We start from the raw sequence: 23,282 nt of genomic DNA, 5'->3' as shown, positions 1-23,282 counted from the left end.
CAACGTAACGTAACGCCTACCTGACTGTCTTCCAAGCAACCTTTCGGAGATCGCAAGTCTTGTTGAGAGCCAAAGAATACCCACGGCCTTGGAGAAGAACAACACATCCACAATCATGGCGCAAGACCCCCGAGCACTCTTACAAAAGGTAGGACAGAACTCATGGCGCATGCGACAGACCAGAGCTGATTCATTCCAATCTAGGCGGAGAAGGCCGCGCAGTCTGCTGGAGCCGGATTCTCGCTCTTTGGAGGCCGGACGGAGAAGTACGAGAATGCCGTGGAGCTATATACACAGGCGGCAAATGCCTTCCGTATGCAAAAGGCAGGCAAGGAAGCGGGACAGGCATTTGAGAGAGCCGCCGCGCTCCAATCAGGCAAATTGAGCGAGCCTGATGATGCCGCAAATACCCTCACTGAGGCCTACAAGTCATACCGAAAGGACGAGCCCGAAGACGCAGCACGAGTACTTGAGCAGGCAATCAACCATTACACATTAAAGGGCAACTTCCGAAGGGCGGCAACGCACAAGCAGAACATTGCTGAGCTATACGAAGTGGAGCTTGGAGACCAGAAGCGGGCTATGGAGGCGTACGAGATGGCGGCGTCTTGGTATGAGAACGACAATGCTGAACAGTAAGTCAAGACGACTTGAATTGAGGTATACACGGCGCAGCTAACATGGCATGATAGACTCGCCAACAAGCTCTATCTCAAGCTTGCCGACATTGCCGCACTGGAGGCGGACTACCTCAAAGCCATCTCCAACTACGAACGCATCGCCAAATCCGCCATCAACAACAACCTCATGAAGTGGTCCGTGAAAGAGTACTTCCTCAAGGCTGGTATCTGCCACTTAGCAAATGGCGACTCCGTCGCAACAAGCAGAGCGCTGGAGTCGTATCGGGAGACCGATCCTGGGTTCACACAGACGAGAGAGCACCAGCTGTTGGTAGATCTCTCCGAAGCTGTAGAGGAGGGAGACCAAGAGAAGTTCGCCGACAAGCTGTTCCAATTCGATCAGATGTCAAAGTTGGACAAATGGAAGACCACGCTGCTGCTTCGAGTGAAGGAGAGTGTGGAGAGCAAGGAAGAGGATTTTGCTTGAGCTTGTTCGGGCATCGGAGGAGTTATTGGTGTCCAGTCCAGTCCGGGTGGCAACATACGCGGAAGAAGTCTTCGTAGAGCATGGCAGTTCCTAGACGTATTACGGCCGATTGCATAGCTTGTCCTCCCATCAACCCTGTGCGTCGTGATTATAAGGCATCGTGCAGCATGTTTTCCTCACTGCCACTCTTCATCCCGTACGAGGCTGTCCATCTTCTTTATCGGGCTGACTATTACGATCCCGCGGCGAAGGGCCCCCAAAGAGCATCTGGCGTATACCCCATGCGAACCCGCCCTTTTGAGCATTGGTGAGCTCCTCCTTCGCCTCTTTAAGATCGCTCTGTATCGCCTGACTGATTGCGGTTTCCGAGTCTTTCACGGTATTGTGTTGCACACCGAATGTACCCTCTTTCGCCAATTGCTGCTCTTCCAATGCTGGTTGCAATGCTGTGTATGCTGTAGGATGGTCAGCGTCAATTTTTGTTCAAGCAGCTCAATCGGGGTGTGTCGGGTGCCTTTACCTGTTGCTACACCACAGACTGTGGCTCCTATTAGCCCTATCGCGTTGAAACCTCGGCCGCGCATGATGCAATCTATCTCTTGGTCATTAAAGCGACAAGAAGATGAGGCACAAAGTGTACGACGTTGGAGCAATGTAAAGTATGTTCCCGTCAATGATGACGGGATGCTTTCCGCCCTAGCCTGTGTCCGTCTTTGGTTCCTCAGGCCAAATTCCACCCTATTCGAGGTATTCGTTGGCCTACATTTCATTTGCACATTGCTTCGATATACACAGTAGAAACGATCTCTTTCAATCGTGCTGAACTCTCACCGAGCAACCTGGCTGTCATTACTCCCGCACCGGAGGCACTCTTCGCTCATGCAACGGACTCCAGCTCATCCGCTTTTCTCCTCGAGGAAGCTTGCCAGCCAAATACTGACCCGATTAACTACCACCACCGCCCTCTCCCATGTCTTTCACCACGCGTGGAGTTCTTTGTGTTGCAATGAGCATCTTTCGCGAATCCGTCACTTGAAATTGGCCTCAACGCTTCCGTATGGTACGCCATCCACCCGAAGTTCAAAGACCAATCCRGCGCTCTGAATTCGCATGGAAATCTCAAAGTCCAGATTATCAAACTCAATCCCTTTGGTCGTTGTCAAGCGAGTGAACAAGGCTTTGGGGACAGCGTTGAGATCTGTAGTGAGGGTACAAACGCTGACGAGATCTTTGGTGTAGGCGTCTGGCGCATGATCGCTCTCGCAGCCGATCAATTCATCTTCAACGCAAAGAGATTGGCCCGGGCGAAAGTTGCGGGTGTAATGGAACGATATAGGCTGATCGGCAGAAATGGGTGTTCCCTTGGACATGATTAGCCGACGTTGGCGAAACAGAACTTGGAAGGAAGTCGCTGGCTTACCTTGTTGACATGCCACTGCATTCGATCGCTCACCATCCACCGCTCCCAGAGTGGACTCCAATAGCGATCACTGATGGGATGTTTGGTTTCGTCAAAGACCGTAGCGTAGCTTGTGCCGTAGTGCCACCGACTACGCCGTGTCTCCACCAGACTACCTTCTATGCCTCGAATCACGGCGCCGCGCACGACTGCAGTCCATGCATGCAGCGGCTGTAGCACCTCCACGCTCTGCTGTGGTGCCTGCGCTGCCTCGTGTGTGGGTTTCGTGGTGTACGCAGGCGGAGGTACAGCGTTGAAGTGTTGCTTCACCCTCGTGTACAAATAGTTCGATTGTCCAAAGCCACCCACAAGTATGATGCCTGAAACACTTCCGCCTTTACTTTGAACAGCATCTACCTGTCCTTCCACCAAGCCGATGACTTCGTTAATCACAGGATCGAAGATGGTTTTCACCTCTTCTGCTGCAAGGACCATGAAACCGCTTTCCAGCCCAGCCTCTTCATCATCCGGTAGCCCGGGAAAGGGAACGTTGACTTCTTCGTGCTCCTCTTCGTTGAAATTACGTTTCACAAACTCGTCGAAATATCTCAATCCCATCATCCATGTCTTCGGTTTCTTGTCTCGCATCTCTTTGTACCGATCGACACCCAACCGCTGTCTCACACAATCTTCGAATCGATAGTTCAGGAACGCCGAGCCGCATAGCCCTCCGGTCCCTACGGCACTCTCCTCGATCCTCAAGGGGTTGACATGTGTAATCTTGTAGGCGATGAGGTCCACAGTACCACCACCGGCGTCGCACACAATGTAGTTTTCACCCAATTTGAGTCCGCTCGGTTGAATCGTCTTGAGGGTGTAGACTGCCGCGGCCTCGGGTTCCGATATAAGCTTTAGCTCATGCCTGCTTCCCATTCCCGCTCGTTCGGCGGCTTGCAATGTAGCATTCTTCGCCGCGTCTGACCAAAGAGCAGGCACGGTGAGAATGAATTCCACCCGGGTAGACTTCATGAATCCCTCTCCATATCGCCTTGTCATTGTCTCAATGGTGTGATCGTAGATCTTCTTCAGATAGTCTGTAACAGCATCCATAACGGTACGGCCACATTTCCGGAGCTGTGCCGCAGTGTCCAAAGGGCTTACGAAATGAGGAAGCGTCTGGTTGCGATCCAGGAAGAGCTTGATACAGCGAAGCCTGCTGTCTTCGGGCTTGAATTGGAATCCCCACCGTATGTCGTGTGTATCGCCGCCTTCTCCATTGGGCTTGGGAGGTCCATAGGCGATCTCTGTAGGGCATTTGTCACTCGTGATACCATTTCCTCCCGGCCAACTCTTGACAATATCCACATCATCTGGTGTCGCACTATAGGCAGCCGCTACACCACTAAAGGTTGTGCCAAAGTCGACCCCGACAATCAACTTGTCCTCTCGAGGTGGTTCGTGATGCGGTTCGTCGAGCGCAAGGGCACGCAGCTTCGCCTCGTTGCCGCCGTTCCCGTTCATGATCGCTCCTTCAGGATCCTGGGCATTCCGGGYCATGCCAGAAGCAGATATGCTCGTCGCGTGCGCTCAAGGTCAGCCAAGTGTGGACTCTTTGGAGGCAGACGAGCGCGCGAGTAAAGCGCTTCCCATTCGCAAGGGAGCTTCGGGCCAAAGCGACCGTTGGGAAACTGGTACAGAGGGGCAAGGATTGAAGGGCACAGCGCTGAGCGGATCGCTGAATAGGGTCAGGAAGACGAAAGGGGATCCCACCGTGCGGAGAGCTGAGCTCAATGTATATGTACTGTACGGTATCAAATGCCTGGCGTTTGGTACATGATACAACCTAAAAGTGACGAAAGTGTCTCAGTGATGGTGCGGAAGCGAGCAGTCGCTCTGGCGGACTCGCATGCAGCCACAGAAGTGGGGACGCACTCAATGGCTCGGCCATGATGATGCTTTGTGTGGAAGGATGCAAACCCAAAAAGTGTCGTTGGCTGTTCCCCTTGCCAGTGATCTCCACATTCGCCTCCAACACCACCTCTACACATATCAGCTCCTCGTTTCCTGCTCATCAATCTGGCTTGAGACGGCGTGATCTAGCCTTTAGGTGACGTATGGATAGCGGCTTACAATCCCTTAACGCCACGTCTGATATTATTGTCGCGGAATTGAGGAGCCGGATAGCCCCGTGTCTCAGGGATAGAACGAGAGAACCCTCTGCGTGCGCTGGTGAAATCGCCGGACAATGAACTTTGCAATATCAGGTAGAAATTTTGTACGCGAGATTTCGGGACGCGCGAACGGCAATGCTTCGCGATGAAATCAATCATGCTTCGCCTTCTGGCAGATCAAAATCGGCAGACTCTGGTGAAGAAGGCTATGACGTGCGCAACAAAGGAAAGGTGTCAGTTGAAAAGACACCGACTCCCAAGAAAGCCGTCGGGGACGACGCTTTGGAGGTTCTGAACGCAAGTCCCGCATCGATGTTCGCTCCTATTTCCACGGGACACGACAGCGAAGCGAGCAGCCCAAGCTCGATCAGCCGCAAACGTAGCCTCAAGCGTGCAGGTTCCAACATCGCCAGTCTTAGGGCTACATTTGAGCAAACAGAAGCGTTAGCAGTGCCTGTCAGACGCTTTGAAAAGAGACCAAGTCAAAATTCCCCGGATCGCGTTGATAGCATTCCGAGGAGCGGTTGCGAGCAGGACGAGATAGCACGATTGGAAAGGCAGCTGGCGAATGAAGTCGAAATGAGACAATCCTGCCAGAGTCAGCTGAAGTCGTCCCAGGAACGCTGCGAGCAACTGGAACTGGAAGTCCGGGCAGGTCGAGAACAACGGCTGCAAGTTCCCACCGAGTTCCAGAACAGAAGCAATGGCCCCCAAGATGACAGAGTCGAACGAGGAGAGAGCAGGAGCATACAGCGACAGCTCTATGAGCTCAAACGCAGCATCTCCACGGCCACGCGGATTGAGAACCAAGTGTCAGACTCTACATTTGCGCAAGAATTCGCAAACCTCCATCACGAACTTCAGAATTTCATCGTAAACACGTTCCGCCGTGTGAAGCTCACATCGACATCCGAGGAGCTGTGTGAAAGGCTAGAGGAAGTGACAGTAGTGCCGAAGCAACGGGGATACCTGCAATCATTATTTGTGGCGTTTCAGCCGGCCATGAAGTTGCCCGCGTTCCAAGCAACGGCAATATGCGTCCTGATGGAAGCATTCGAGGATCCATTACTGTTCGGATTGCCAAATCAACAGAATTGGCGAGACGACTTGCGGGAAACAATGAAAACGCTGCCTTCAATACTTACACCATCAGCATTCAACAAATGGCGATATCTCACGCTAGACGCTGTGAGGCAGAGTGTCGGTATCGAACAAGCGGTGCACTCAGCAGCCAGCCAGCTTTCCGATATGATTTGCGTCACCCTGAGCGCCCTTACCGATATGAAAGACTTGGGCACTCGAGCATCATCGCTCAATACAATTGTTATGCGTGCCGTGCAGCTGTCGCATCTTTTCAGAGTGCAGCGGGCTCAGTACGAGTTTTTTCTGCCGGCGCCTGGAGCTCCTTTCCAGCCGGACCTGATGGAGGACTGTGCCGTCGATGCTGATTCGTCTTCTCAACGCACTGTATGGTACGCAACCTTCCCGTCGGTCATCAAGCATGGCGACGAAGACGGGAATGACATGCTGCTTTCAAATGTGGTGGTGAAGGCGAAGGTGATCTGCAGAGGTTGAATCATCGGGGGAGAGCCTTCAGCTCTTGATTGCATCCTTCGAGACTTTGCGCTTCCGACCTGAAGGTGGATCGTTGAGCCAACGAGTGATGGTCTCGTTGTCATGTGTCGAATCATCCGTGGCCGGGATCCGAGCAGCGCCAACAGTATCACACTCCACTGGTCTGCGGCTTCGAACAATGTCGCCGTTGATGAGACGATCCTGAAATTCCACGTCGCGTTCAATGATTGCCTCGCGGCGACGGAGCCCCGGACTACTGTTCACACTTGATGTGGTTGCGGAGACTGGGGTCGTCACAGATGCCAGCTTCGCATTCGGCTCCGTGGAAGCAGTCTCAATTTGGGGAGGAATCACTGCCGCGGGTGTTTGCAGCTTCCGCATGCTCTCTTCGAGCTCACTGAACGATCCAGTGAACACGCGTGGTACGACGTGCCCAATGCGTCGAGCCGCCGGGGCAGGTTGACGTTGGACGGCCGACGTGTCTGGCGTGCTATGCGCGGTGTATTTCACATTTGACACGGCAGGCCGCCGATTGACTGCTTCCTCGACTGCACTGAAGGACTGGCCCACGCCGCAAAGATGGCTGGGTGCACTCTCCTGGACATTGGTACTGGCCGCTGCCTTCGCCTCTTGGAATAAAGAGAGCCATGAGACAGCGGGTGGCATTTTAACAGCTCTATTGCTCAGCCTTAAAGCGAGTCCTTCACTACGCTCATAGCAGAGGTGATGATAGTCGGCGATTTTCCTGGTAAGCTGACTCGCCCAATCGGCGGCCGTGGCGACGAGACAATATCTAAAAGCAAACAAGAGTCAGCGTTGTCTCACACATCGACAGCGGCAGACAAAGGTTTGAGGCGCGTCTTCCGAGACTGAAGGTCCTTTCATTGGTAGTACCTTGCAGTCCCGGGGCGTTATCTTTGGGCCTCCCATTGTACTTACAGCTCCGTCATGTCAAGATATGTAGCAGTCAGCTCGGGGTCGAGCTCCCAAATCTGATGACTTGGATTCTGCCGGTGCAACTCCAGGAACGGGTGATAGATTTTGTCGTCAAAATGCGCGGATATCAGCTCGAACAATTCCTTCGTGCCAGGCAGCCTTTCCATGTCGCTCCTGCTCGAGTCAACATGGTGGCTTGCTGAGCTTCTAGCACAGACCATACTAAGTACTCACCTGAATTCTTGTTCGAGGATCCGCACCTTGAACTTATCGGCGGTGTCTGATGGATTGAATGGACCATTCTTGGAGGTCGCCGCGATTCGGAACTCCTCAACGGTGTGAGAATGCAGGCGGTGGAAGGAGTGCATATGCTTTCTCGCGTCAGAGGCCTCCTCCGAGATGAGTCTCGATCCAGTGCACCATTCCATGTCTCCCGTGTATGTGCGCCTCAACAGCTTGGACATGCGGTTGAACAGGGCGAGCAGGTCGTGGAGCGCGCTGAACTCTGGGATATTGATGTGGCCGAWGGCGAGACGCGACTCGAGGTATTTCAGCGCCTCGGACTTCATGGTTCATGCGGTTGCAGTGGAACAATGGATGTGGGAAGGCGTGCGGGCGCGAGTATCAAGTTGACAGTGACGAAGGATGGCGAATGAGTGAGAGAGGGAGGAGGGAAGTGGGGCGGAGTGTTTGTTGATGGACTGAACACGATCACGCTGGCTGATCCCGCTAGTCCACCATGGTAGCTGGGGCGTAGACACAGGTAGAGRGATGTTCAATCGGAAACCCTCATATGCCCAAGAAGAACGAACTTGCTGGATTCAACCGCATCGATGTGTCATGAGCGAGGGACACGGAAACTGAAGTTTGCCGTCGGGCAAATCGAAGAGGTATGCTCGCAATCAGGGTGCTATTACCATAGGAGCAATGATGCATAGGGTCTTTGACTGGTATCACGACGACATCTCTAGCTGTAGAAACGGAACGAATGCAGCATGACCTGAGAGAAATATTTGTATTGTATTACCTGCTACCTACATTGAAGATGACGACAGAGCGCACGCATATACGTTTGTTCCATGTACAGGTCTGTACCGAATAATTGATGGTTACCAAGCCATTGAAATCCCTTTCGAGTGAGTTGGCGACTGTTATTACTTCAATCCGGCTATAAGCCAATGCGTTCCTCTAGACTCCCGAGCATAACGCCCAAGAGAAAGATTCCGGCCGGCAGCTTGCTCTTCGCACATCGACTAATTGTCACACCATATAGCCATGGAAGTGGAGTTGTGCCAACTTAAGATAGTGCGGTGAAGGGGTTGGGGGTTCGCAAGGGGAACGGAGAGGAGAGGCGCGACTACTCACACCGATGAGAAGTGGAGAGACACATTGCAGCCATAGCCGAGTTGAAGATTGGAATTGCTGCTTGCTTCATCAGTCTTCTCCGTCATCATCGTCAGTCTGCCCCGGAACGTCAAGAACGCGGTCTCCAGCAGACTGAAGTGTCTTTCGACTCCACGCACGTACGCCTTTCCAAACCGCAAACAGGAATGTGCAGATACCAACGAGCAGGGCGACCCATCCGAGTTGTTGAAGTCTGTCTCTACCGCTCCCGCCAGCTGCACTTCTTCCCATGCCGCCCGTTCGGATGACGTGGAAGGGCGAAAGGGTGAACATGAATTTAGCAAAGCCGAGCAGTCCAAGCGAAGCCACTCCCTTAGCCCAATGCTCCAACCAGGTCGCATCCTCGTCCTCATATATGAGGGACCCCGTTGGCCCACCACGGGTAGCGATTGTGTCGACGGGATCAAGGTACATGTTGATGATCGGGTCAGCAACGAAGCCCAGCAGGAAGATGCTAACGAGAAAGATCAACAGCGTCAAACCGACTTGTGCGGTAGTGCTACTGATCCAGGAAGACCACGTCAAGCGCTGCAGCCGATACCGGTAGCGACAAGTCGGGCACTCCCAATAATTACGCTTCTGTGTAGGATCGGCGCGGCGCCAGGCGTTTAGGCAGGCCTCATGGACATATTTCTGGCTGCCTTTACATTTGCAAGGACTCATGAGCCGACCGTCTTCACTCTCGTAGGTGACACGCGGCAGCGGCCGGAGTGCATCAGGCAGAGGCAAGGCAGTGTCCTGGTGGATAGTTGGGTGCACTACCTCGAGACATATACGGCACTGGCGGGGTGGATAGTGGGTCCTCGCGCGTCGCGGCGGTGGCTCTGCAGTGGATGTGGGCTCGTTCTTCGGCTGCTGCGGTTGTTGTTCGTCGTCGCCATCGTGCTTCGGTKCGCCAGGAGGAGCAGTATTCTGTTCTCCTCCTCGTGCTTTCTGCTCCGCTTGCCCTTCCTGCCCGAATGTTCCGGGAATGTCCGCTGGAAATGACCAGCTTGCTCCTGTGCTGTACGCGGCGGCCATGGCGGATTAGAGTCTGTTTGAATGGATGTGTCGGTGATGGTAATGGTAAGCGCTTTAGTTCAGCCAATGGTAAGCGCTTTAGTTCAGCCAACTGCAAGAGTGCCACATGCACAACATTCCTTTGTTCGCATGTTGATCGCGCTGGTCAGGCGGAGAGAGGCGGCACTTGTAGTGGTGAAGTGAGGAGGAGAATAATCGGGAAGAGATGTGTCCACCGAGAAGAGAGCTAGTTCTAAGAGACTAGGCCAAGTCTAGCCAGCTCTCGTGAAGGCAGTCACCGAGCTTCGCGTACGACTTCATAGGACAGCTCAACTTAGGTTGCATGCAACATCAGAACTTCATCTGCTCCACGACATCACCATCCTCCACCTCAACATACTGCCCGGCCAGCATTGTATCGTCTGTTAGCTGCACACCATTGCGATACAAGTAACGACAGCGATCCTCTCACACCTCCCTCGTGCGCATAGCACATCTCAAACACACCATGGCCGACCGCTACAGCTTCTCCCTCACAACTTTCTCCCCCAGGTGCGTTGCGAATCCAGTCAACGGTTATGCAAAGCGATCGATGCTAACATCAATTACAGTGGAAAGCTGGTACAAATTGGTAGCGCGCCCAGCAGCATTGATACATCCGCATCAACCACTGACCTATATCYCAGAATATGCGCTCAATGCCGTCAACCAAGGTGTGACATCGCTCGGTATCAAGGCGGCCAATGGAATCGTCCTCGCCACAGAGAAGAAATCATCCACACCGCTCATCGATGCCTCATCCTCGTCCAAGGTCTCGCTCATCACGCCCAACATCGGCATGGTCTACTCTGGCATGGGTCCCGACTACCGCGTGCTGGTCGACAAGGCACGCAAAGTCAGCCACACGGGATACAAGCGGATATACAACGAGTACCCACCGACACGGATATTGGTGCAGGATGTGGCGCGCGTGATGCAGGAGGCGACGCAGAGCGGTGGCGTGCGGCCGTACGGTGTGAGCCTGCTGATTGCGGGCTGGGATGATGGCATTGAGCCTGAGCAAGAGGAGCAGAAGGCTGCCGATGGCATGGCAGTCGACGCTGACGCGCCAAAGAAGCCGACGGGCAAGACGGGAGGCATCCTCAAGGGTGGGCCCAGCTTATATCAGGTCGATCCCAGCGGCAGCTATTTCCCGTGGAAGGCGACGGCTATTGGTAAGAGCGCTACAAGCGCAAAGACGTTCTTGGAGAAGCGGTACACGGAGGGATTGGAGTTGGAAGACGCAGTGCACATTGCGCTGCTGACACTAAAGGAGACGATCGAGGGTGAAATGAACGGCGACACTGTGGAGATTGGTATGTATTCGTGGTGGATGGAGTGCTGATACACATGCATATGCTGACTTTTTCCAGGCATCGTCGGCCCACCCGCAGATCATCTGCTCGGATACGAGGGCGTCGAGGGCGCTTCCGGCCCACGGTTCAGAAAGCTCAGTCCTGCGGAGATCGAGGACTACTTGACCAACTTGTAGATTATCATCAAGGCATAGAGCGGCGTTTTCGGAGCGATAGCATCCGTGGGGAGGATTACAGATACCTGTACGAACTAGCACGTTGCCACGCTCTTCTTGCTTTGTCATTGCAATTCCACAGTGATACGGGAGAGACCGCAGCGTAAAGCTACTCCACTTCAGTCGCTCCTACAGTGGACGACTCCTCGATCCCCATTGCTTCACCATCATTCTCAGAGCTCAGCCCAGCTACATGAACTTTCCTTTTCCGGCGGCGCGATGTCCCCCTGGCCTCTAGCAGCTTGCACGCCTTGTAAGCTGCCTTCACCTCRGCCTCTTCCTTACTCCCGCAGTCCCCAACAGTCGCGACCGACTCGTCGCCAACGATGACGGTACAGGCAAACGTCCTCCCCCCATTATCCTTCTCACTGCGACTATTTTCATACCGAACCGCGTCCCGATCAGCAAGAATCCCCATTCGTTCTTTTGGTGAAAGCGTATCCACATGATCGTTCAAGATCCGCTTCATGTGTTTGAATATCCCAAGCCTATCTGCAAAAGCTTCACAGACGCTCATATCGCCTCTGGAGTCGACGAACAGGGCACCCAGAATAGACTCCACTAGGTCACAGAAGAACTTTTGCGGGCGCTCTGCTACCAGTGCGGGCCAGGGGTATTCCTTGCTGTTGGCCAATGCTTCGTCAATTTCTGCATGCAGTTGCTCAAAGGCTGCGAGAGACTTTTGCTTCAGAGGCAATAGTTGAGAACCGCAGCGAAGAAGATCGTAGAGATGGAGTTTCCTGACAGACACTTCGATCTCGCACGAGTCACCGCTGAGAACCACTTGTTCCATTGCCTGTTCCACCTCATAGCTCATGCACAGGTGCCCCAAAAAGGCTGAGTTGACCAGAGCTTCGTGGATTCCGTGCATCTGGTCATGTCTAAGGTTACGGGCATGGGCGAATAATTTGGGCGTGACCAGCATATCCAGTACTGAATCGCCGAGGAACTCCAATCGTTCGAGGGACAGGCCGGTTTTGTTGTAAGGAAACGAAACGTGGGTAAGGGCCTCTATCAAAAGTGTTTTGTTGGTGAAGGTATGTCCCACAACCTGCTCGAGGAGCGATAAATTGTTCACTTCGCATGGTCGGAGTTCTCCAATCATGACGTCGAAACAGTGTCGTGGTGAGAACCAGGTTTCCGTTGGCAGAAGCGTTTGGATACACAGCAGAGCTTGTTCTATCTTGCCACCATCGACGAAAGCGGCTCCGATGAGTGCCTCGACAACATCGGCCAGTGTCTTAGTGGAAATTTGGCGTTGCTTGGGTTCATTCGAGACGATCTCGCTGACGTAAAGTGGTCGCCACTTGCTGCCGGTAAATTGCGTGGTGAGGATGTATTTGTCCAAGCCAAGGTCCATTGCTGCCTTTGCTAAATTGGTGTTTCGTACCATTCGATCACGCTCGAGAGTCAGATATGACTCTGGCCATGTTGGATGCTGGGCCATGACTTGTAGCTCTGTACAGTGCTTGAGGCAAGTGTCGCCTAGGTACTCCAAGCGATTGTAATCATGCATCTCGCCAGTGGCCGGAGCGCTGATAGCTTCTAATACGAGAGATACGTTGCTGATACCCACATTCTGCAAAACGGTATTGTTCAACTCGGCAGCCGAGAGGGCTGTGTCCATTCGGTGTATAATTGATGGAGCGAACGCCGCGAACAATGCGTATTTTGCTGGCAACAGATCGATGGTACAATCGCTCAAAGAAAACGACTGGGCGGTCGTATACGCAGCGTTTGTACCCGCATCAGATGTAACTGGATGCAAAAAGTCTCTGCGCTTTGGGAAGCTCAAGACTACAAGCTGGTCATGTTGTACCCCTGAAGAMAAATTCCCATTCTTGGCATCAAGAAAAAATGTGCGACCAGCCTGGCTGGATACGCGAACTACGCCGGCTTGCTCGAGTGTACCGGCTGCAATGAACTCAGATGCTGTGCGATTGCCGTGGACCTCTTGCAGCCATGTCCCGAGATCCGCAACCGCTGACGGAGCAAACAGTACGAGAAAGTCGTCTGCCTCGGACGCCATGCGACTGGCATGAACAGAACTGAGAAGGACCTTGGTTGTCGCTCGCAGTAGTCTCAATTGCTCCCTGTCCATGCTCAATCGAGTAGTAGTAGGGCGAGTAAACTGAACAGTGTATGTCACTTCGCGGTTCCAGTAAAGCACGATGTCTTCTAACTTTGGTGGCTGGAATGGCGTCCAAACATCCATCTCGACGAGTTTCTCCTCAACCAGACTTATGCTCAAGCTGGTGTTGTACCATGAGTGCTCGTTTATGCCACCTTCGTAGGAAACGGCCAGTGAAAGTTTGCGGTCTGAAACGCAAACGATCGAAGGCTGGTCATAGTGTTGACCGGTCTCGGGCCCATACTCCTTAGTCAAAGGAAGCAAGTTGTCGTTGATCAGACAATTCTTATGCAATTTGACGTATGCTTCGAACGCCGCATCCTTCACTGCCTGATCCTCAGTTTTCCAGGCTCGTGCGGAGGAGGCATGGCGAACACTGATGTGAACAAAGGAAGGTAAATCAACGACTGCAGTCCACAACTCAGTAGTCGGATCTTGTACGGTGTCAAACTCAGGCCGTAGGTCGATGTAATTGCTTGCGTGCATGGTGCCTACGCTACAAAAGTGATAGAGATGAGCTTTGGCATTGTCCAGAGTAAGAATAGCGCCCGTGGCATCAACACGATACAGCCTGTCGCCTGGATCTGGGTCTTCATCGACTCTTTCATTGAGTTGACGGGTATCGTCCATGTATAGTTCTTTCATTCGAGCCTCGAGAGCCTCCCACGGCCTGTTCTGCCTCTTGTGGTCGTCTTGCGAGACGAAAAGTACGTATTTGGAATCATTTTTCCTCGCTCGTCCCCGCCGCTGAACGAACGAAACGAGGTTCTTCGGTATCTCGAAGCAAACGACGAGATTGCAAGAGGACACATCAATCCCTTCTTCGAGTACGCTTGTACATATCAWCAGATTTTTGGTACCAGAGCGGAAGGCGTCAAGGTCGGCTTGCTGATCTCTGATGTCGACCAGATCGGCAAGCGATCCTTTGCGTTTTGATGAGGTGGAAGTGCCAACGAATGAGGCGATTTTGTACGAATTTCGAACTTCTGGTAGTCGTCGAAGGAGCTCTGTCAGTGCAGTGACATGTACTCGTTGCTCCACGAAGATAATGCCACGCAGCGAAGGACTGGCAGACTTCTGTAGAACCTGCACCAGCTTTTGCGCCTTCTCGGTAATACAGGACGTGTCCAGCGCCTCCTGGAAATCAGACACACTATGACCCTTGACTCTAAGCAAAATGCTGGCCAAGTGCGATCTTTCGCGTTCGGAGAGGTCGGGAAGGACGGTGCTCTCTGATGCAATCCCTTCGCTGAACCTATCAATGCACGTCGACACGTACCAGCTAGCGATCGATGGCCCGAATTCCGTCTCCAGAGTTGAGGCGCGCAGATCGAGGGCCCTGATCTGCTCAAGGCTGTACGTTTTCCGTTTGTTCATGACCGAGATGAGTTCTTTCGTGGCCTTCAGGTCATCTCGTTCTCGTAGATCAAGGACGTAGGGATCGGTATTGACATCGTAGCTTCGAGCTTCCCTTGCAAGGGCGGAACAAACATTGTCCGAAATAGCTGGGACGTCCGCAGAGTATAGGACTACTTCTACCCGCGGTGCATTGACATGACGCTCCAGCTCAGCTCGGTGGGTCTTTGGAGTGACCGAWATAGCGTGGAGATTGGCCTCTAGCATCTCAAGGCTACCATGTTTTGAGTTCACGACAGGGCTCGCTGTGAGGCCAAGGATCGCCGGCACTTTCAGTCCACGTTTTTGCGCGGGGTCGATGAATTGCATGTTGATTGTGTTCATTGGGTGCTTCTTGGTCGCGTGGTGTGCTTCATCAAACACGAGGAGAGAAATGCTCGTAATACTGACGAATGCGTGGGTGAGAGCGTCCAAAAGCACGGCGGGGGTCGCAACGACCACGTCCACATTGTTGAGAGTCGCATCCCAGAGCTTCTGATCAGTCCATTTGTCGACATTGTCGAGTCCCGTTAAACTTATGGTGCGATATGCTGGCAATTCAGCTGAGATAGCTTTCTGCTGTTGCATCGCCAAGGCGACAGAGGGCGTCAAGAACCAAATGGTCTGAAGTGCTGTGGTCAGAGTAAGATGCTCATAGGGCAAAGAATATGTACGGGGCCGTAACGATGGAATCCGCCTACCTTTGGGCATTCCGCATTCTCGAGCTCTCTTCTCATGCGAGCGATGGCAATGTGCGTCTTCCCTGAGCCCGTATCCATTGCTACAATGACATTACGTTTCATGCTAGCTTCCAGCATCTCATGTTGGTAAGTTCGGAGTTTGACACCGCCATCGTCTGCGGCGGACTTCATTATTGTAGGCGACTCCATTGTAGGCGGCTCCATTATAGGCGACTCCACTGTAGGCGACTCCATTGATGGGGAATCAGAAGGATAAGGTACACCGTGGTGGGCTCAGCTGAAGTGCAGGAAGGAAGAGGAAGAAAAGGAAGGAGAGGAAGTTATGGGCATTCACCCATACTGCGAAAGGAAACTCCAACATTTTGCGGGCATCGAGGCTCCCTTGCTTGCTGAAATGATCGAAGGCGATGCACCGCACATGAGATGTTCAATGTGTGTGACAGTGAAACAAGATACGGGAAGGTAGGTTCTTCGGTTCGCCGGGCGCCGTTGCTCTCCTGCAGGGTCAAGCTTCGATGAGATCTTCCATCGTCGCGCATCCGCATCCACGTTTCTGCGTTTCACATCCACACCTCCATCATCCCATCCCACTCCTTGACCTCCACCAACCTCACGCGTGCCGTCCTGGCTCTTATTCTTCCGGAACGTGCGTCGCGACAGCAAATAAAATCCCGGCCGTCATTGTCAATGCTGACAAGTTGCCTCACAGATCCTCCTCCTTTTTAATACTTAATAAGCAGTCTTACCTTGCTGTCCACAAATCCTCCACCTGTCCTCGCCAACCCACTTGGAGATCTTCGTCAAAATGCGCGCCTCTACGATCGTCCTCGCGCTGCCTGCGCTCGCCGTTGCTCAGCAGCAAATCCCTATCCTCGACCAAGTTCGAGGATGGTTCGACAAGGCCACGGCGTCTCTATCGGCCGTGGTCTCGTCGGCCACAGAAGCCATTCCCTCCGTCGCCGTTCCGGACCCCGTTGCATCCGGCGCAGCAAAGATTGCTGACCTTAAGGTCGAACGGTGAGTGCAGAATTAGGTGCAATAGGATCACGGACGTGCTCTAATCGTGTAACGTCACAGCTTGGGACTGGACAACCACAATGAGATCGTCCGGCCTGGTTCGCCAACCGCAAGCACTGGCATTGAGACCTGGATGGTGCTCGTGACCGGCGGAAACAAGACGTGCTTTGGCATGTGCGACACTGCCGAGACGGCTTTCAACAAGAGCGTTGCGCTTCTGGCAGCTGCACCCTCCCCGCCAAGTTTGGCAATGCTCAGCTGCGAGTCGGATCCCGTACTCTGCCACGCATGGGCTGCCAGCCCTCCCTCAATTCTTCACATGCAGCTTCCGCAGCCTCTCGCCGACCAGTCCCTCCCGGCYTCGACCGTGCGCTACATCCCACTCAACCGCACCACCGTCACAGCATCGCAGATTGCGGCCTATCACATCCAGGACAAGTACCTCGAAATCACCCCATACGAGGGATACTTCCACCCATTCGACGGTCCCCTCGCAAAGTACCAGCTCTCCATCCCGGCCGGATACCTGATTTGGGGCTTCTCCCTGGTTCCCTCTTGGGCATTCATGATCGGCATCTCATTCCTCAGCCGCACGTTCATGGGCAGACGCATGGCCGGCCAGGCTGATCGTGCGGCAGCTGCTCCTGCGGCCGCGGCTCAGTAAAAGTCTTATAGTCACAAATGAACGAGCGAAGGAAATATACCCATACCAAAAGTAGCATGTGTTGGAAAACAAGAATATGTGCAATAAGAGGGCAAATAGTTGAACCAAACTCTGGCATGTGAATGAGAATCTGATTGCAGGCTACGAGACCTATCACATTGTGTTGCAGATGCTCTTCGTTCTCACAATGATCATCTTCAGCTGGGAATTCAAGGTATAAGTAATACCACTTTTTCTCATGTGGATATTGATCGCATCAACGGGCAATTCCTCGCGTCTCACTTGCACGCCTCCCAATTAATTGCACTCCCCGAATTTGCGAAATCAAAAACGCCGGAGCGCCTCGCTAAAGTCCCTCAACACTGCCATATTCATGCTCATATTGATCTCATTGCATTTGTGGTCCAGCTTCGTCCAAGCCCTCGAGACCTTGCATCTATTGTCTCAAAGTAAGCGGAACTGCTTCAATAGAATAGAATGTATCTTGCGAAGCACTTACAGGATCGTCTGCTCTACCATTCGCTTCCGAATCTACTTGTTCTTCGTTGACGTTGTACTTGCTGGCATAGCCTTCTTGCTCCCCTGAAAATAAAGTCAGAATCAATTGCAAGCTCTCCTTCGGGGTACACAAACAGATGGCTGTCCTGCTACCTAGACCTTCGCCTGCGTTTTTCTGCGGCTTGGCCTGGTTGACCTTGATCACTCGTCCATAAAGCTCTGACTGGTCCATGTTGTCGATGGCTTCGAGCGCATCCTCAGCGAGTGAGAATTCGACATAGCCAAAGCCTCTGTGCGGATCTCTGTTCGATGGTCTATAACAAATTAGCAAACGTATACCTCAGTCGCGCAGGTCCAACATACAGTTCAGGCTTTGGAAGTGCTACATCCACGATTTCTCCAAATGGAATGAAGGCATCGTGCAGAGTCTGGGCGGTGACTTGCAAGTCGAGACCACCGACAAACACGGTCGATTTCTGTTTGGTCGTCTCGGCCATGTTGTTTTATTGAAATCGACTGCGAGGTGTGTAATATGGAAGATATTGTGCCTAGGACGAAGTTCTGAGGTCGATTTCTCACGTGTCAATGCGTCGGCGGATGGAAACGTAGCTGCTGCCCGCTTCAGGAGGGACAAATATAACCAAACATCCCACCAACGACCTCCCTCGAAATCTCGTCCCGTGTTCATTTTCTCGCTCTCGTCTGTTTCTTGAGTGAAGCCATTTCCCAGTCCACATGTGTGACTTGTGAGCTTCTCTTTGCAACGAAACCAACGACACGGACGAACAACAATGGTTCGCCTCCGCGAAATCCAGCGCACCGCGGTGTTTGCCTGGTCACCGGGAGCTGGAGCACCTCTACTAGTGACGGGCACGCGTGCCGGCGCCGTCAACGACGATTTCTCCAGCGAAGTCCAGCTGGAACTGTGGGATCTCGCTCTGGATCAGTTGGACCATGACGGAGAGTTAAAGCCAGCTGGCAGCATCACCACGGACGCGGGCTTCAACGATATAGCGTGGAGTGAGCCAGACGACGATCATCCTCTGGGTGTTATTGCTGGTGCGCTGGAGAATGGCTCTGTGGATCTGTGGGATGCGCAGAAGCTGCGTGCTGGCGCTGCCGATGCCTTCATTTCGCGGACCACAAAGCACAGTGGCAGCGTCAAGGCACTCCAGTGGAACCCCTACCGACACAACCTGCTGGCCTCTGCCGGTACCAAGGGCGAGATCTACATCTACGACATCAACAACATGGCCAACCCATTCCGTCTGGGTGCTACTGTAGCAAGAGCAGATGACATTGAGTGTCTGGATTGGAACAAGCAGGAGAAGACGGCCCATATTCTAGCTACGGGAAGCAGTGGTGGATTTGTCACAGTGTGGGATGTTAAGCAGAAGCGGGATATCCTGACCTTGAACAACCAGGGTCGCAAAGCTGTGAGCGCGGTGGCTTGGGACCCCGAAGAGAGCACAAAGTTGGCAACTGCGACGCCTAGCGATCAGGAGCCTTTGATCTATCTCTGGAGTCTGAGGAACAGCAGCGCGCCGGAGAGGACACTCAAAGGCCACGAACTAGGAGTTCTAGGGTTGTCGTGGTGCGTGCAGGACCCAGACTTGCTCTTGTCTTGTGGAAAGGACAATCGCACTATTTGCTGGAATCCCAAGACCGGAGAACACTACAGTGATTTTGCAGGAGGGTCGAATTGGGCATTCCAGACCAAGTGGAACCCGCACAATCCCGCGCTGATTGCAAGTGCATCGTTCGACGGCAAGATTGTAGTCACTTCCATACAAAACACAAACTCCAAGTCAGAAGAGCAGACAGCGGCAAACCAGACTCTTGATGGCGAGGACTTCTTCGCCAAGGCGCAAACTCAGCCTCAAGGTACCTCTTTCAATCTCCCCAAGGCACCTCGATGGGCATCTCGACCGGCTACTGTTTCCTTCGGGTTTGGCGGAAAGCTCATTCGAGTGAGTTCCGACGCTGCTCGCAAGAGTAAGATCACCATCGACAGCTTTGCAGTGGACGAAACTGTTGGCGAAGCCACAAAGAAATTTGACGAACAGCTCAATGGTGGAGATTTGGCTAGCATCTGCGCTAGGAAGATTGATGAGGCGCAAACTGAGGAAGAGAAAGCCGATTGGCAAGTAATTGAAACGCTAAATGCAGGCAAGTCGAGAAAGCAGCTCAGGCAGCATCTCGGTCTTGGTGATGAATTGGATGGCGACTTGGCCAAATCGGCTGAGAAGCTTGCTATCGACGACGATGGCGCAGCGAAGCCTGAAGCTGATGCCGACAAGGACGACTTCTTTGGCAATGGTGATGATGGCGACAACTTCTTGGCAGATCTAGCAGCCACCAAGGGAGCCAAGACGAACAACCCATTCCACATCTACACCGGATCTGAGTCTGATGCTGACAAGAGCATCACGCGGGCGCTGATGCTGGGAGAGTTCGAGGCCGCTCTTGACATTTGCTTAAAGGAAGACAGAATCTCGGACGCTTTTATGATTGCTGTCTGCGGCGGTCAGAAGTGCATCGACAAGGCTCAAAACGCTTATCTCAAGAAAAAGGCCAATGGTCCAAACTACCTTCGGCTTCTTGCTAGCATTGTGGGGAAGAACTTGTGGGATGTTGTCCATAACGTGGACATCAGCAATTGGAAAGAGGTCATGGCCACATTCTGTACCTACGCCGACGAGACTGAGTTTTCGGACTTGTGCGAAGCGCTTGGAGATCGCCTGGAGGAGGCTTACCAGTCGAACAACGACAAGAATCTGCGACGGGACGCTTCCTTCTGCTTCCTCGCGGGCGCCAAGCTAGAGAAGGTTGTCAACAACTGGGTTGAAGAGCTGCAGGAGAATGAGAAAGCAGTCTTGGACAAGTCAACAGACAACGATAGCTTCTCTGTGCATACCAAGTGTCTGCAGGATTTCATCGAAAAGGTATCTGTTTTCCGGAAGGTTACCGCTTTCGAAGACGCCGAGATGCAGTCGACGGCAGACTGGAAGCTTGCACCCCTTTACAGCCTATACGCCGAGTATGCAGAAATCCTCGCAGCTCATGGCCAACTTGCAAGCGCCGCGCAGTATATTAACCTTTTGCCGACGAAGTTCAACGGTGCKGAGTCAGCACAGCAGCGCATCAGACAGGCTACGACGAAGACTGCGGCTGCCACTCAGACCAGAGCCTCAACCACCCAGCGTGCGGCCACACGTGCCCAGCCTGTTATACCGGCCTTCCAGCCGGTGCAGGCAGCGCAGCCAGCGCAACCACTGATCAATCAGGCTCGCAATGCTGCACCGTCTCCATATGCGCCCGTGGGAACCGGCACGCCTGCACAGAGTATGTCCAATCCATATGCGCCGACGACGAATGCCTATGCGCCGACGACGAATGCGTATGCCCCTGCTGGATACCAAGCGCCACAGCAGCAAGCTCCATACGGGCAGCCAGCAGCGTATGGAGGATACCAACCTCCACAGCAGCAAGCTCCTCACGCACCCCCTCCGCGAGCAGGAGGAGCTGCATCACCGTCTGTTGCTCCTCCGTTCACTGCGAAGAAAGTAGGCGATTGGAACGACATGCCCGAGGGATTCCTCAAGGAGCGTCAGCCAAACTCGCGAAGGGGCACACCTGGACCCCAGCCCGTGGGCTCCCCTTTCCCAAATGCAGTACCCAACACTATGGCATCCCCTCCTCCACCTTCATCCGCGCAGTACGGCTTCCAAAAGTCGACCACACCTCTACCACCTCCTCCCAGAGCCGGCGAAGCACCTCCGCGAATCATGTCCCCGCCAATGGGCGGACCACAGGGCATTCAACGTCCAGCTTCCTCAGCAGCGAATGCATACGCTCCACAGACGCCCCAGCAGCCTGCCGGTTCAACTCTTCCACCTCCACCAGGACCACCACCTGTGCACCGCGGTGCGTCTCCATATCAGCCTCCGCCATCCACCTCCTCCGCAGCACCCTCGAGCAGATACGCGCCAGCGCCTGGCAGCCAACAGCAACCAGCGCCTGGAATCATGATGCCGCAGAGGAATGTTGCACCAAATCCGTACCAGGCTCAGCAGCAATCGCAGACGCCATACGGCCTCCCCCCACAGGCGCAAGCCCCACCACCTCGCACTGGCCCACCTCCGCAGGGACCGCCGCGAGGAGTGACACCTTCGACCCAGTCCAGTGCGGCACCACCTCAGGGACCGCCCCGAACTGGGTCGACCCCTGCCTCAGGGCCTCCGCCTGGCGCTGCCTCGACTGCAAGGCCATCCTTTCCCCCTGGCGACCGCTCACAAATCTCAGCCACAGCACAGCCAATTGTAGACCTCCTGACTCCTGAGATCACTCGTATTAGGACTGTGGCACCACCAACGTTCAAGCCTCAGGTTGAAGACATGGCAAAGCGAATCAACATCTTGTTTGACCACCTAAACAATGACGACTTGTTGAAGCCAGACACTGTTCAACAAATGGTTCAGATTGCGCAACACGTGCAGGGCAAGGAGTGGGACCAGGCACAGTCACTGTTCACCGAGATGCAGTCAACGAAGCTGGAGACGGAGGGGAAGAACTGGATGGTACGTGCATTCAATTCTTCCGTTGAAGTGTCCAACGAACATTGCTAACATTGCTACAGGTCGGTATTAAACGGCTGATAGCCATTGGCCGAGCTACCAAAGCTTGAACGTGCGGCGCATGAGTTTTGTATGCTATGACTCGGCACGAAACTAGCAGAAGTAGTAACCTGCGAACCAAAAGCACAGATCCTAGACGATAATTTATGTTGTCCGTCTTGAATAAGACGGCAAGTGACGGGATGTGCAGCCGTCTTTCGATTGAACGTCTTCCGCCATCCTTACTATATTCATGTCTACGATCGGGAGCCCTGAATTTCGCGGGAATGCCCCCTGAACCAGGAGAAATCGTAATTCTGTGCTACTTGCCAAGTTTATCACTTACAGTTGTACACTGCAAGTAAACGCTGCTAGGACCCATGTCGGTGCACAAATACTGTTCCAACTCCTGTTCTAAGAGGACGCCTCCCATTGTGTGAACGATACACCTAAAATAAGAAGTGGGTCATCGAAGCGCACGCCTTCGAACGTCATGTTCGCAGAAGCTCCCTGAATAATGAAGTCATGCTTCGCCGCAAAGGGTTTATCTGGTGGCAGTTGCAGGACCTTGTCTTTGAAACGGGACACTACTATGTACGATGGTCTTGCTGACATGGTCACCTGTCTGTAGAGCAGGAGAACCAGCGAATAACGAAGTTGATGAAAGTGCCSACACTATTCGTACCAATACATGCTACCACGTCGCCACGCTTGACCGCTTCGCGACGCATACCTAGCATTAGCAAGATGAGAGACTCGCTCCCGCAAGTTCGCCAGATCGTAGTGTTCGGTGTCTGTTCCGCCCCTCTGACGCCTGACGCCTGTCAAGATTGGTACGCGAGTATTCTGATCTAAATAAGGGCTTTCCAATAGATTCTAGGCAAAGCTCAGGCGAGCCTTGGGGAACCAGACAGCTCGCGGCATCAGGTACCGCACGTCGCTAGTGAATATATCATAATGTGGTGCGACCTGTGCAACTACCTTGTTAAAGGACCAAATATGCATCCAGAAGTCATTCATGGGGTCGGTCGACCAGTTTCATAGATCCTGATAGTCCACTGGTCCTGATAGTCCACTGGTCCTGATAGTCCACTGGTCC

At 53.3% G+C, this 23,282-nt stretch overlaps 11 protein-coding genes; 5 read left to right on the top strand and 6 right to left on the bottom strand.

Moving 5' to 3' along the window:
* Positions 1–115: 115 nt before the first annotated feature.
* Positions 116–1,107, top strand: RCC_03110 (probable vesicular-fusion protein SEC17; the record flags this gene model as incomplete). XM_023768401.1 has 3 exons in its annotated part: positions 116–148; positions 205–635; positions 693–1,107. The coding sequence occupies 3 exons, from the start codon at positions 116–118 to the stop codon at positions 1,105–1,107; spliced, it is 879 nt and encodes a 292-aa protein (XP_023624169.1).
* A 189-nt stretch (positions 1,108–1,296) lies between these two features.
* On the bottom strand, positions 1,297–1,691 carry RCC_03109 (uncharacterized protein; the record flags this gene model as incomplete). XM_023768400.1 has 2 exons in its annotated part: positions 1,297–1,562; positions 1,628–1,691. The coding sequence occupies 2 exons, from the start codon at positions 1,689–1,691 to the stop codon at positions 1,297–1,299; spliced, it is 330 nt and encodes a 109-aa protein (XP_023624168.1).
* A 444-nt stretch (positions 1,692–2,135) lies between these two features.
* RCC_03108 (related to hsp70 protein) lies at positions 2,136–4,027 on the bottom strand (the record flags this gene model as incomplete). XM_023768399.1 has 2 exons in its annotated part: positions 2,136–2,468; positions 2,528–4,027. 2 exons carry the CDS (start codon positions 4,025–4,027, stop codon positions 2,136–2,138), a joined length of 1,833 nt encoding a protein of 610 aa, XP_023624167.1.
* Positions 4,028–4,812: 785 nt separating this feature from the next.
* On the top strand, positions 4,813–6,252 carry RCC_03107 (uncharacterized protein; the record flags this gene model as incomplete). The annotated part of the gene is made up of 1 exon (XM_023768398.1): positions 4,813–6,252. The coding sequence occupies one exon, from the start codon at positions 4,813–4,815 to the stop codon at positions 6,250–6,252; it is 1,440 nt and encodes a 479-aa protein (XP_023624166.1).
* Positions 6,253–6,270: 18 nt separating this feature from the next.
* Positions 6,271–6,918, bottom strand: RCC_03106 (uncharacterized protein; the record flags this gene model as incomplete). The annotated part of the gene is made up of 1 exon (XM_023768397.1): positions 6,271–6,918. The coding sequence occupies one exon, from the start codon at positions 6,916–6,918 to the stop codon at positions 6,271–6,273; it is 648 nt and encodes a 215-aa protein (XP_023624165.1).
* Positions 6,919–8,622: 1,704 nt separating this feature from the next.
* Positions 8,623–9,612, bottom strand: RCC_03104 (related to RING finger domain protein; the record flags this gene model as incomplete). Its single annotated transcript, XM_023768396.1, has 1 exon — positions 8,623–9,612. One exon carries the CDS (start codon positions 9,610–9,612, stop codon positions 8,623–8,625), a length of 990 nt encoding a protein of 329 aa, XP_023624164.1.
* Positions 9,613–10,099: 487 nt separating this feature from the next.
* RCC_03103 (20S proteasome subunit Y7) lies at positions 10,100–11,122 on the top strand (the record flags this gene model as incomplete). XM_023768395.1 has 4 exons in its annotated part: positions 10,100–10,143; positions 10,203–10,222; positions 10,278–10,946; positions 11,004–11,122. The coding sequence occupies 4 exons, from the start codon at positions 10,100–10,102 to the stop codon at positions 11,120–11,122; spliced, it is 852 nt and encodes a 283-aa protein (XP_023624163.1).
* A 148-nt stretch (positions 11,123–11,270) lies between these two features.
* Positions 11,271–15,577, bottom strand: RCC_03102 (related to Dicer-like protein 2; the record flags this gene model as incomplete). XM_023768394.1 has 2 exons in its annotated part: positions 11,271–15,311; positions 15,389–15,577. 2 exons carry the CDS (start codon positions 15,575–15,577, stop codon positions 11,271–11,273), a joined length of 4,230 nt encoding a protein of 1,409 aa, XP_023624162.1.
* A 616-nt stretch (positions 15,578–16,193) lies between these two features.
* On the top strand, positions 16,194–17,069 carry RCC_03101 (uncharacterized protein; the record flags this gene model as incomplete). XM_023768393.1 has 2 exons in its annotated part: positions 16,194–16,405; positions 16,466–17,069. The coding sequence occupies 2 exons, from the start codon at positions 16,194–16,196 to the stop codon at positions 17,067–17,069; spliced, it is 816 nt and encodes a 271-aa protein (XP_023624161.1).
* Positions 17,070–17,457: 388 nt separating this feature from the next.
* Positions 17,458–18,064, bottom strand: RCC_03100 (probable peptidyl prolyl cis-trans isomerase Cyclophilin, putative; the record flags this gene model as incomplete). XM_023768392.1 has 4 exons in its annotated part: positions 17,458–17,505; positions 17,569–17,651; positions 17,703–17,881; positions 17,931–18,064. 4 exons carry the CDS (start codon positions 18,062–18,064, stop codon positions 17,458–17,460), a joined length of 444 nt encoding a protein of 147 aa, XP_023624160.1.
* Positions 18,065–18,358: 294 nt separating this feature from the next.
* On the top strand, positions 18,359–22,254 carry RCC_03099 (related to Protein transport protein sec31; the record flags this gene model as incomplete). XM_023768391.1 has 2 exons in its annotated part: positions 18,359–22,147; positions 22,207–22,254. The coding sequence occupies 2 exons, from the start codon at positions 18,359–18,361 to the stop codon at positions 22,252–22,254; spliced, it is 3,837 nt and encodes a 1,278-aa protein (XP_023624159.1).
* Between the last annotated feature and the right edge of the window lie 1,028 nt (positions 22,255–23,282).

Source organism: Ramularia collo-cygni (assembly GCF_900074925.1).
Source record: "Ramularia collo-cygni strain URUG2 genome assembly, contig: RCC_scaffold03, whole genome shotgun sequence".
Lineage (NCBI taxonomy): Eukaryota > Fungi > Ascomycota > Dothideomycetes > Mycosphaerellales > Mycosphaerellaceae > Ramularia > Ramularia collo-cygni.
The sequence above is the reverse complement of the archived record's forward strand: the minus strand, read 5'-3'. Positions and strand labels throughout refer to the sequence as shown.